The sequence below is a fragment of the Misgurnus anguillicaudatus genome, chromosome 9, assembly GCF_027580225.2.
Source record: "Misgurnus anguillicaudatus chromosome 9, ASM2758022v2, whole genome shotgun sequence".
NCBI classification, from domain to species: domain Eukaryota; kingdom Metazoa; phylum Chordata; class Actinopteri; order Cypriniformes; family Cobitidae; genus Misgurnus; species Misgurnus anguillicaudatus.
The window spans coordinates 16,262,140-16,274,581 of NC_073345.2; the positions used below are offsets into that span (position 1 = coordinate 16,262,140).

Here is a 12,442-nt window from a genome sequence, read left to right on the forward strand (position 1 = left end):
TAAAATCATGGTTTTGCTGATAGTAATCAATACAACAAAAAATTGAGGTTACTACACTTTTACCACAATAAAACTATAGCTTCCATTGTAAACCATCTAAGACCCGCCAAATAGCTTAGCCATGTTTTCAGCCTTGACGAGCTTGTTTTAGCAGGTGGTCAGCTGGTCTTTCAGCTTGGCCAGCTAAAAAGTGGCCAAACCCCCTCTAAAACCAGGTTTGGAGACCAGCTACAACCAGGCTGTTTTCAGTATAGGGCATGTGACATTAGACAGGGGCCCTCAGTTTTATGACATTTTATGAAATGCATTAATTTATCACAAATTCTGTGTAATAAACCTCAGAAAATAAGGCTGCTAACCAACAACACTGCATTGTATAATTAAAAATGTTTTTAATTCAAATTCTGTGTTTGTTTTTGAACGTTTTATGTCATGAATTTTATTTTGGGAGTGGCATGCACAGCGGAAAGTTTAAAGACAAAAAGTGCGACAAACATTCTCCCAGACCATAGCATCTTTTTCCAATATAAACACCAAACAAATTCATATACAAACAGAATTGTTTATTAAACTGAAACTATTCCAATATTGCTTGAAAATGCCAGAGCTTGGATATCACTTGTTTTGTTTTTACAGTATAAAACACATAGCACTTCAAAAAATGCTATGATGAATATATTCCATTTTATTTCACTTAATTTAAGCTACACTTTTTCAGTAATACATATAAAAGACCCAATGAGCAAACAACGTCAAAAAACACAGTCCTCCGACATTCCTAAACAGTTCGTAACTTCTCTGATTGTGTGATTGTATATTTTTAGAGCACCTGCTGTATTTTCACAGTATGGGTATAAGGTTATTAAAATGTTATCTGAAGGTCTTTTATACAATATTTGATTTTAAAGACGGTCATGCATAAGCACAACAGTCATATTAGAACATTATTTGATTGTGTTTGTCAATAATAAATATTCATACATTCAAAACATTTTTAAAAAACTTACAAAATTGTTACATATTACAATAAATAACCAACGTATAAATAAATAATTACAAGAGCCATGTGGCGTTTAAACTGATCTGATCAGAAACACCTTTTCTTTTTTAAATAAATAAGCAACAACATTACAAGCAACTTGACTGATGCAGCTAAAAGGTGGTACTACATTCATCACGTGTTGCACTTCAGTTCCTTTTAAAATACAAGCAGTCCTTTCAGTATATTGTCTAGGTGGACAATGGCTAAGGTCAAACATTAGAAAAATCCTTCATTCTTCAGTGTCGGTAGCCATTGTCGAGGAAAAACATAGGGGACATAGGAATGATTTAAAAAGTAGGGAGGTAACAATTTTAGTTCCCCTTGAGATGTATCCTATAAGATGAAGGCAATCATTTCTATGCCCTTGCCAGACATAACAGTTTCCTCGTCACCCATAACGCTCCGCCCATGTGGGTCACATGTCATGACCATCTAGCTTTTCAGTCTTCTGAAAAAGAATGATAAAATATTATTAATTAATAACAAATCATTAATGATTAACATCATGATTCATTACTGATATAAAGGAGCACATACCTAAAATACACATATCTCTGGTTATACTGGTTATCTCTAGAAATTTATTGCAGACATCTATTTACCTTTCACTGCTTATCACTACTGCACGGAAGTTTGACCTTTTCTTCACTTTCCACATCATCATCACTTTTTTTGTGGTACCTGTAAAAAAAATGCACACTATTTGATGTTGTCTTATCAAGGAGTTTTAAAACACAAAAGTTTTTATGTTTATACATTATTGATGATTTATGGGAACTGACCTCAGTGTCAGCAGAATGCCAATGATTGTGAGACACATGAGGGACAAGACCACTGCCATTACAGCTAAAGCTGTGGTCCGGCTGTAACGCTGTTCCTCTTTAACTACCGGTAATGTGAACAGGTGACATCTCTCCCCTGAGAAACCGGCCTCACATCTGTAAAAAAATCATTCATTTATTCATTATTTTAGCAGTACATAAAAGCAGTGTTGGGGAAAGTTACTTTAAAAGTAATGCATTACAATATTAAGTTACTCCCCAAAAAAGTAAATAATTGGGTTACTTAGTTACTTTTCATGGAAAGTAATGCTTACTTTACTTTTGCGTTACATTTGCGTTACTTCTTCTTAGTTGGCTGAGGCTTGATCTCTTTCAGGCCTTGCAGGAGTTTTTTATGATCACAAAAATGTCAAGCTCTGGCCTGCCATCTCTGTTTCTGACTTAAAGAGCGTAATTCTATGTTAATATGTTCAGTTTAATTCAGTACATTATTTTATTTTTAAATTGAATTAATTAAACTAAAAAGTATATCGCATTACTTTAAAAAAAAGTAACCCATGTATTAATGTGTACATTCATAAAGAAATGCGTTAGTTTACTCTTCGTTACTTCAGAAAAGTAATATTATTACGTAATGCGCGTTACTTGTAATGCGTTACCCCCAACACTGCATAACAGTATTCATTTCATTCACAAAAGCACTTTCTATTAGGAATTAAAGTCTGTGTAAAGTAGTACTGAGTTATGGAGTTACACCTTTAAACAGTTTTTCTACGTTTCTAAGTTCAGGATAATTTGGGCGGGGCTAAAATGGTAGCTCTATGACGCACTGGAGTCACCGCCTCTAAAACAATCGCGAGCATCCATTCAGGTTGCAGTGGTATTTGAAAGTTTAAAGAGATGGCAGCTTTCCCACGAGTGGGCATGGTTTTAGCGCCGACAGTGGACACGCCCCCGGCGTTTGAGAGCAGAAAATTTTGCATGATTTTGATTTTATTCACTTGCCGATTTTGTAAATCATTCAAATTTTTCTGTGGGGTGACAAACTGAGAACACATTTAATACTAGACTTCACATAGACTTTAGACTCTACTATTTTGCATGTACCACAATTCTATTAAGATTTTTTCAGCATACTTAATATTGTTGTCTTCTTACAGAACATGCATATTCACAAAATACTTTGTATAAACACATCTGCTTATTGAATATAGATACATGTAAACGTTATGTCTTTGTTAAATAACCTGATGTGAGAATCTATGATGTCCTTAACAACAAAAAGCTAAAAAGAAAGAAATGCGCAAAACTCACACACAAGAATGAGACTGTAACTCTTTCAGATAGTGACAAACTCCATGAATGCAGAAATCTTTGTATTCTGACAGGCAGGGGTTTTTCTTCCTCCCCCTACCCTTTCCTTTGCCCTTTCTTTTGCCTTTTCTTTTCTTCTCAGTAATGGGCATCATAGACGGATGTTTGGGTTTTGTGGAAAATTGAACTGTTGAGCAAGAAATAGCAGTGATGTAAGTCCATGATGATCTAATATCGTGCAATATTCTATAAAACTGACTCAATGAATAAAACACTAAGATTGCATTTTCTGTAGATGTGTACAATACTGTTTTGGTATCCAACAATAATCATCATTCATTTTTTATCGCAGTCATCTGTCAGAACTTAATGTTAAAGGGGCCATGACATGAAAATCTGATGTTTTCCATGTTTAAGTGCTATGATTGGGTCCCCAGTGCTTCTATCAACCTAGAAAATGTGAAAAAGATCAACCCAGTAACTTAGTTTTGGTAAACCATTCTCTGTAACCACATTAAAAAATTGAAATTTGGCTCTCTTTATGATGTCATAAGGAGCTCTTATTATAATAATACCGCCCCTAATCTGCACTATCCAACCACAGCACTGCCATTTAGTGCAGAGAAAAGCAAAATTGAGTTTTAATTGCAACAAACCACCATCATTGTGATCAGTGTTTGCACTTCATCAGCTCATTTGTATTTTAAAGGACACACCCAAAATGGCAAATTTTTGCACACACCTACAAAGTGGCAATTTTAACATGTTATAATAAATGATCTATATGGTATTTTGAGCTAAAACTTCACATATGTGCTCTGGGGACACCAAAGATTTATTTGACATCTTAAAAAAGTCTTGTGCCATGGCCCCTTTAAAGAAGTACAAATTGCACTGGAAAAAAACAACCAGGCTGTTCTCAGTCAAAATCTGTGCCCAAATGGGTATTTAACAAAAATGGTCCTTCATCCGTTTGGTTTTATTCTAGAAGCTACTGATAGCCTTGTCATGTTTTTCAAATATTTTAGTGGATTTTGTGTAATTATTAGAGTGTCATAATTATTATTAATAACATCAACATTTTCACTAGTGGACTCCATTGGGCAGATTCCCGGATTAAGACAGGACTATGCCTTATATTAGGGCATTTAGGTAGTTTTTACAAACATGCCTTACAAAAAACAACAGTGGTGTGCATCTTAAGACATAACAATGTCACTGATATATGTTTAGATATGTCAGTGCAGTATGATTTTAAATTAAGGCAGCTCAAACATGCATTTTAGTCTGGGAATAGGATAAAACCTGTCCAGGAAACCGCCCTATGTGTTGATTTAAATTAAATTCAGCAATTTCTTGCTACACCATGTTTGTTTACCATATTATTAGTAAATGCCCCCCCCCCCCTGCTCTCTATAATAATGGTCCACTGGTTTTTACAGTCCCTAAAAAAGCAACTGTACCTCTTGGGAGGATAAAATCATAATCCCCAGAGATTGAGTCATCATCATCATATTCCAGATCATACAGATCGGATGTTTTGTCTGGCTGATGTCCTGATGTGCTGCTTGTCTCTTCCAAGCTTTCAATACTGTTGAGCACTGTTGTTCTGGGTTTGGCACTTTCATACCTGTCCATAGAGGCGCAACTGCATAACACTGTTACACAAGAAAATACCCTTTAGATTTAATACACATGGTGTGCTTTAGGTACAAAATACAGTTAATAGATATAGATAGATAAATACAGGTAATAACAAAAAAACAGTAATACACCAACTGATGAGGTTGAATGAAAAATGTTTACTATGTTTTACTGTAGTAAATACTCTAGTATAATTGCATATTTACTAAAGTAATGTTCACAAAACACTATAGTAGCTGGGAATTTTACTACAGTTTACTAAATACTAAAGTACACAAGTGATTTTTAGAGAGCATACAATAAAATATGGAATAAATAGGTAATAATTGGTAAAAAAAAAATGTGTCTCAAACTGCTTTTTAGAACTTCATAACAACAAAAAAATCTTAATTTTAAACAAATCTGCCCACTTTACAATACGAGTCTGATACTGTAAAAGTCTCGTGAAATAAAGTCACGCTAGTTTTGGCAGGGTCGAGTGTAAAAGATTACAGCAAAAAAAAGACACTCACCGAGACAATAAACGACAATGATCCCAAGTCGTAAAGTATCCATATTCGTTTCAAGTATGTTCCGAAAATGAGCAGATCAGAAGTCCCCGTGCCCCGTCTCCAGCACCGTCCGATATCTACTGTAAACGCCAGGGACGAGCAGCGCGAGCACGCGCCGATGCAGTTATAAAGACTGACACAAGCGCTTCCCCTTTATGAATCCATGGACGCACGTCATCAATCATTCATTCAGTAGTACACATTTACTCAAAGCTAAAACTGAAATGCTGTCTTTGCTCAAGATGGTCTAATTTTGGTCCTAAATATAGTTTTATTAATTTAATATTTTAAACATTTTAATAAAAATTACCCCAACATGAGCTCCATGTGCTACGGTAGGTTTTATTTGAAAAATTAGCCACACCTATATAATTTCATGCTTGGGAAAGGGTGATCCCAAATGAGTCATTACTAAATTACATGATTTTGGCACAAAATGTAAAGCAAGGCTTGGTGGTTCAAGGCTGGGTTATTTTTTTCATTAAATACTTTGAATTGAATTCCCAGCAGGACCATTGGCACCACCTTGTGCCCAAAAAAATGAATCTGACAAAGTATGGTAACATCATAACCCCACCTCCAGAAAAGACAGACAGCATGATCATATCTGCAAAATTAGTGAGGTTTTAACTATGCTTTATTGTTGGACCTTTGATCCATCTAGTATTTTGTAATGACCAACCGAGAAAGACAAATTTTGTATCAAAAGACACCTGTTAATACATTAATGAACATTTATTAACAAACAAGGGGATTTGACAAAAAAAAAAGATATGTAATTCATCTTGCACTCAAGCACAAGAAAAGAACACAAAACATTTTCCAGTTTATTTTTAAAAAGCAGTTTCAACAAAGCTTTTCTTATAAAAAGTGAAGCCGAAACACCACATGCCATGCACGGCCAGTGTTCAACAGTCTCTGAAGTGAAGAGGGATACGATTGGAAGATATTTACAAGTACAATTATAACTAATGGGGTAAAGACTGGAGTTCAACGGCTGAACGCCACAGGCCTTGCAAAAAATATAATACTGATTCCAGGGGTGAGGGATCAGGATGCAGGTGGTTAGGAGTGATTCTGGTTCTTCCCAATTGTATTCATTCAGGTGCATCTACATGCCCCAGCCTCCTCCCATACCATTCATACCGACAGAGCCACGGCTTCCACCATAGTAACTGCTATTCATTCCGCTCTGGTTGTCTGTTGAAATAAAGGAAAGCATGCATTAAAACCAGTCTCCGACATCACTAAATCATGCATAAGACTAAAAACCCGTACTGTAGTCATTGTAGCCTCCCATGCTGGACTGGTTGTTGTACCCTCCTGTGTAGCCCCCACCCATCTGTTGCCCTCCGTGTCCATAAGATGACTGGTTTCCTAGGAAGAACAAATATTACACTTTTACACATTTATTACACATTTGTTTTAAGTTTGGGTTTAGTCCCTATCTTAAACAGGATCTCTATGGACTACTCAGAGGCAGGGTAAGGTAGCAGATGCAATAATATTCCAGAAAAAAAAAAACTTTTAGTTTTATTAGTTTGATTCACTTTTTTATTCTTTGAACATCTAACATTCCTAATCACACACGTTATACATACAACCATTTGCAAAAAGTACCGCTCCAGAATTTGACTGAGATGCCACATGTGGTTGTTTGTTATTGCAGTGCTGTTTAATAAATGTTTCCAGTGTATGTGGACAAATTTTGCACAGAAAAAAAAAAGAATTCATACTGATAGACAACAATAAGTCTGCTAGGATAGGTAGATCATGAGCTTACCCATTCCACCTATCATTTGCCCTCCATAGCTTCCATTACTGCCCCCAGCTGTCGAGTTCAGGAACAACTCAACATAACGGTGCTCTAAAAAGGAAAACGTACAAGTCAATATTTTACTTTTTACAAAAGAACACCAGCATTTAATGCTAGCACCCAAAAACAATGAATTACTTTCACATAACTTACGCATATTTGCTTTGTCCTTTGACATGGCAGCTACGGCATCCTCATGGGTTGCAAATTCAACGTCAGCCTCTCCGGTCACGCGCCCATCTGGACCGATCTCAATATGCACACGCACAGGGTTCAGAGGAGAGAAAAACTACGAGAGGAAAAACACATTTTACAATCAAAACATAAAATATGATATATATCAATCATACATTTGTCAATGCAAACCAAACAGTCTACTTACATTATAAATGTCAGGTTCTGTTGCCCGGTAAGGAAGACCCCTCATGTGAACACAATGACCAGTGGTACTCTGAAAACTACCACCATCACTGTAACGCCCACCTGACACTTCTATAAATAAAATAAGGTGGCACATTCAAAATGGTTAAAGCACAAAAGTGGCGAACAACAATGGAATGTGGTCAAAGGTTGAACGGACCTCCACCGTATCCTCCACGTCTGACCCGATCAAACGACCCACCGCGACTCATGCCATTGTAGCCTCGGCCTCCTCCGCTGGGTCGATCATAAGGGCTGGGTCTCTGCATCCCTATGCCTTTACGAGGAGGCTCATAATGTGTCCGCACTTCAGCTCGACTGCTCTTAAAGATCTCAATGTACCTACAACCATACAGATTACATTGAGGTGCATACTCCTATTTGCCATAAAAAGGAAAAATGCTCAGTATAAACACACCTTTCCAGAAGTGCAACGGACACCAAGAAAATAAACAGTACTATGACTTTATTCAAAGCGAGTTGCGTTCAAGGTAAAGATATTTATGTCCTTCCTGTGGATCGAACCCATCGTCTTGTAATAGCAGTAGTATGCGTTACTGAGGACTGATTTTTTTACTGTAATGTATTACAAGACTTCAAAATTTGAGATCAAGTAATGTTGGTGCCAACTTGTTTACAAACCCCAACTGCTTTGTGGTTTAAAAAAACTAAGTGTAAGTAAAGAGATATTCCCTTAGATGCATTGCATCAACATTGTTAACTTAAATGGCAGGGCAGTTTGACCAACTATTGTAAAGGTTAAGTCACACTGCTGCAAAAACTGCAACATTTAATTTATGTTTGTTAATACTATTTTAAATAATTTATATATACATTATTATTATACACTGTATACCCACGTTATGTAAACAAAAACGTTTTTTCTGCAGACGGTTAGCTTTAAACAGTTTAACATAAAATATTTGATTTGGGAAAGATAACGGACTTCCTTACACTGCCCCAACAAACACCAACAGGTTTAAAACTCAACAAAACCCAACAACACCTGTTAGAATTTGTTGTCTATGGAGGTAGTGTGAACTAGTTTTACCACTTACATATGACTGTAAACCAAGCTACTGTGCTACATCTGTAGAAATCCATTACAATTTCCTGCCTATAATCGTATTCAAACTGGCTGCCGAAAGGTACTTGTTTGTATGCATATAAATAAAATTTCCTGTGATGACAAACCATTAATATGCATTCTTCATCGATGACGATCGCTGCGCTACACAAATAAACACATAGGAAAGTTACGAATCCTTCAAGGCCTCGGAGCTCTCTGGTAAAGACGTGTGCATGTCCATAAGGCGTGTGTAGGTTCATGTTGCATACCACTTTAATGATAACTGTAGAGTAAGTGTTTACCATAAGAAAAACAACTTAACCATCCAACCATCCATCCCCACCTGTGCCCTATTCTTTCCTTGTGTTTCTTTAGAGCCTTTTCAGCTATATCCTGTGAAGCAAACTGCACGAAGGCCTCCCCCGTACTCCTCCCCTGGAAGTCCACCGGCAATGTTATCCCATTTGGCACGATTTCCAACCCTTCAACCCAAGGACAGATAACCCCATTGGGGACATATTAAATAAATCACATGCCCATTTACAGTCTTTTCTTTTCTTGAATGAAATAAGAAAAGAAAAACAAAAAAGCATATTGCAATGAATGAACCTAATGGAAGAGTTCCACCACTTGGGAACATGGTCTCAAAAAGTGGGCAAGCATTCCAATATCTTCACTTAGACAACATTTTAAAGTGGCCATCCCAAGAGTTGGTAGCTGACAAAGAATATTTTAATTCCCATAACTGTAAAATAATTTAATTTAGTAAAACAATGTTGTAAAAATGTAGAGGAGGACCAAAAGTTGAGCTCCTGAGAAATACTGCAAGATTCAATGTGTCAAATTATTCTAGCAACCATGGGAATGGCCAAATGTACCTCTGTGAGGTCTACGCTGGGCCATTACTTATTCCGATGTACATGTAAAGAGGTTCAGGAAACGGTTTGAACGTACCTGAGAAAAACTGCACAATCTCTTCCTTGCTACATCCGAAAGGGAGTCCGCGCAATCTGACCAACCCATCTCCCTCTGTCTCTGGACAGTTTGGACCAGTGTGCTTCATAACCCAGTCCATTTCCACATTGTTTGATTTGAATACTGAAAACATAAAGATGAGAATTGCCATTGAGCATTTAAAAAAAAAAACGCGTGAAAATGTGAAAAACTTTAGTTTGCATTGAATTCATACCTTCTACGTATCTGTGTCCCATTGTGTCTCTGTCTTTTTTGACTGCGAGTTTAAGATCTTCTTCTGACTCCAGCTCCACAAATGCTTCTCCACTCGGCCTGCCTTCTCGTGTGTATGTGAAGTGAATGGCTGTTCCATTGTTGGCAATTTTACAGCCTGGAAAAAACATTCCTTTTAATATTTATAACACTTTTTAACTATAAATTGTTAATTTTTGGTAAACATCATCCCAGTATTACCAGCAAAGAACCTGGACACTTCTTCCGCAGAGCACGACCAAGGCAAACCCCGAACACGGACAACAAATCCTTCATCGTCAGCCATGATAACACAACAGATCTTCTTAGATCAAGCTATAAAAAGCAATCAGTATTTAGAAAAACACTCAAATATTACTGATACAGAATAAATATTCAAAAACCATACAACGCAGTCGCAGATTTAAAGGCAACAGTTACTTCCACAATCCTTCTAGTCTTTGCATTACTGGTAAACACAATTTCAAGCAATAGAAATAAACTACTTAATTAGTCTTGACTGGGTGGATAAAGCCTGTTTTGGGGAAAAGCGCTATTTTGAGAAAGAAGTCTCTAGTGTATGCGCATTACGTAAATTCACAGCAAGACTCAAACAAAGAGCGCACACAGGCCTGTAAAGGCCGGGAGCTCCGAAACAAATATTTATTTAATTCCTTAACCGGAACGCAGTTTGTACAACAGCCCAAACGAATAACGAAATAAAAAACGATTTTAAAATACTAACAGAAATAATACCTTGGTAAAAATTTAATATTTTATCCAGCCGGCGTGGTCACGTTTGAACGCTTCTCCACTTCTCATTCACCTCAAGCCAGTGACAACTTCCGGCAAGCAGATACGCCCACTTCCGCATTCGGATTTAATGAGTTGATTCAGAAATAAAACACGTAATTTGTAACAAATTGCCATTGTCTGTGTTTTTGTTTTTATAATACGGAACGAATACCTTGACATAATTTAAAGGGTATATTGCATTAGTACATCTGTGGTTATTTATGGCTCTCACTAAATACTTCGAGTCTGTTTATATGATGGTAGGGTATAATATAATTTCTGTAAGATCGAACAGTACTGCAACTGTACTACTTGCCGACACAGTCGAAACACCAATTTATTTAGACTCAGACGGTTATTATGTCATAGACTTTACAGAAATAACTAGTCCGTGGCCGTGCATTGGCCGCTTTGGTCAGCTGCTGCGATATGTCGGCGGCGCCGCCATATTAGCGGTGGCAAAAGTAGCCTACAAACAAATGCGAGGAAATGAGGGAGCTGCGACTTTGTAAGATATAAAACACAATAACTTTACATTTCTCACCAAATTTGAATGATTTTTATCTGTGTGGAGTACAGAAATGTCTAGTCACTAGTTGCTTAGAATCTCAATTGTTAAGACTTTATAAATAAATAATTATTTATTATTTTCGATTTATTATATGTTATGTTTATAATCATGATCGCATGCCCTTGTCATGTATTGATTTGGCTTGAGGAGTCATCCATTATGTAATATAACTTAATACATGAAATTAAATACATTCTTCCCATGTGAATATCGCTTTTTGTATTAACACCAACTTTTAGTTTTCTTCTGGTTTCAGCAAAATTAGCAAATCCAAATCAATAAGTGACAGTCTGCTTTCGTTTTTATAGCACTAAACTTATATCACATAGCATATCTATATAACAAAAATTAGTAATGGATAAGTTGCCACCACTAATATGGCGGCGCCATTCACGCAAGATCCAGCAGCCAATGCGCTGTTTAGTTATTTCTTTAATGTCTATCTCAGATGTACAACAGCTTATAGGACTGGAAAATCTCCCCATCAGAATTTTTTATCAATTTTATACTACATTATTTTTGATGACAACATCATAACATTAAAATAGAACTTAAAAACATTGGAGGATGCGGGCATCGATCCCGCTACCTCTCGCATGCTAAGCGAGCGCTCTACCATCTGAGCTAATCCCCCGTCCACAAGACTTGCCCCCCCCCCAACACCATATATGGTTAACAACTCTGCTGCAGCTAAAACGTTTAACAAATTTAGATTTTAATTTATTTCGTATAATATTTAATGTTCATATTATACCAAATAAATTGTTTAACTATCTGGAAAATAGGAAAGTGTTATAAAATTTGTTTTTAGGAATACGTTTCATTTCCGGTTAGGAGTTACAGTCAAAATAAAACCTAAAATAAAAGAAAATGTTCATGTAAAGCAAGACATTATATATTCCAATCATAATAACATTTTAAATTGCTGACAAACGTGCTTCATTTCTGTGGAAACATTTACATTCACTCTTTGTGTCATTATGTCAACAGATATGTCTACGTTAAAAAAAAATTATATAAAACTGCAAAATGTTTGATGGGTAAACGTGCTGTTATAGATTAGAAATTAGTATGCGTTGATACAGAATTAATAATTTTTAAATGTATTTTTTCCTTTAACAGCATATAATACGCCAATCATGACAGGAAAAAAACTTTATTCATAACTGAATTCAGCACGCAGAAAATAACAATAAAAATGCAGTTATTAAAAGTTTGTTATACACCCCATA

At 36.2% G+C, this 12,442-nt stretch overlaps 2 protein-coding genes and 1 non-coding gene across 5 annotated transcripts; all 3 read right to left on the bottom strand.

Annotated features, from left to right (window-relative positions):
- Positions 1 to 443: 443 nt before the first annotated feature.
- Positions 444 to 5,647, bottom strand: hbegfb (heparin-binding EGF-like growth factor b). Of its 2 annotated transcripts, none has more exons than XM_055179466.2 (6): positions 5,295 to 5,647; positions 4,602 to 4,796; positions 3,139 to 3,325; positions 1,825 to 1,980; positions 1,645 to 1,723; positions 444 to 1,487 (listed from the first exon to the last, which is right to left on the bottom strand). In XM_055179466.2, the coding sequence occupies exons 1-5, from the start codon at positions 5,335 to 5,337 to the stop codon at positions 1,648 to 1,650; spliced, it is 657 nt and encodes a 218-aa protein (XP_055035441.2). In that variant the 5' UTR covers positions 5,338 to 5,647; the 3' UTR covers positions 444 to 1,487; positions 1,645 to 1,647. The 2 variants fall into 2 exon arrangements, with proteins under 2 accessions (XP_055035441.2, XP_055035440.2); XM_055179465.2 differs by having other exon boundaries at positions 448 to 1,490; positions 5,295 to 5,643.
- A 406-nt stretch (positions 5,648 to 6,053) lies between these two features.
- Positions 6,054 to 10,739, bottom strand: hnrnph1l (heterogeneous nuclear ribonucleoprotein H1, like). 2 transcript variants are annotated; one of them, XM_055179452.2, is made up of 11 exons: positions 10,601 to 10,738; positions 10,067 to 10,180; positions 9,828 to 9,983; positions 9,593 to 9,736; positions 8,982 to 9,120; positions 7,730 to 7,911; positions 7,532 to 7,641; positions 7,303 to 7,438; positions 7,117 to 7,200; positions 6,612 to 6,710; positions 6,054 to 6,533 (listed from the first exon to the last, which is right to left on the bottom strand). In XM_055179452.2, the coding sequence occupies exons 2-11, from the start codon at positions 10,149 to 10,151 to the stop codon at positions 6,445 to 6,447; spliced, it is 1,224 nt and encodes a 407-aa protein (XP_055035427.1). In that variant the 5' UTR covers positions 10,152 to 10,180; positions 10,601 to 10,738; the 3' UTR covers positions 6,054 to 6,444. The 2 variants fall into 2 exon arrangements, with proteins under 2 accessions (XP_055035427.1, XP_073727280.1); XM_073871179.1 differs by having other exon boundaries at positions 7,117 to 7,438; positions 10,601 to 10,739.
- A 1,032-nt stretch (positions 10,740 to 11,771) lies between these two features.
- On the bottom strand, positions 11,772 to 11,844 carry trnaa-agc (transfer RNA alanine (anticodon AGC)). Its single transcript has one exon. It is a non-coding gene; the product is annotated as a tRNA-Ala (tRNA).
- Between the last annotated feature and the right edge of the window lie 598 nt (positions 11,845 to 12,442).

What these genes read in the sequence shown, in the direction of transcription:
- hbegfb (XM_055179466.2), bottom strand. Translation starts at nt 5,337, where the DNA reads ATGGATACTTTACGACTTGGGATCATTGTCGTTTATTGTCTCG. An exon ending in TGATTTTATCCTCCCAAGAG is followed by an intron (nt 3,326 to 4,601) that starts GTACAGTTGCTT and finishes CTTGCTCAACAG; the next exon opens with TTCAATTTTCCACAAAACCC. An exon ending in TTACAGTCTCATTCTTGTGT is followed by an intron (nt 1,981 to 3,138) that starts GTGAGTTTTGCG and finishes ATTTTTTTACAG; the next exon opens with ATGTGAGGCCGGTTTCTCAG.
- hnrnph1l (XM_073871179.1), bottom strand. Translation starts at nt 10,151, where the DNA reads ATGGCTGACGATGAAGGATTTGTTGTCCGTGTTCGGGGTTTGCCTTGG. An exon ending in AAGGAAAGAATAGGGCACAG is followed by an intron (nt 7,912 to 8,981) that starts GTGGGGATGGAT and finishes GTATGGTTGTAG; the next exon opens with GTACATTGAGATCTTTAAGA. An exon ending in CAGAACCTGACATTTATAAT is followed by an intron (nt 7,439 to 7,531) that starts GTAAGTAGACTG and finishes TTCCTCTCGTAG; the next exon opens with TTTTTCTCTCCTCTGAACCC.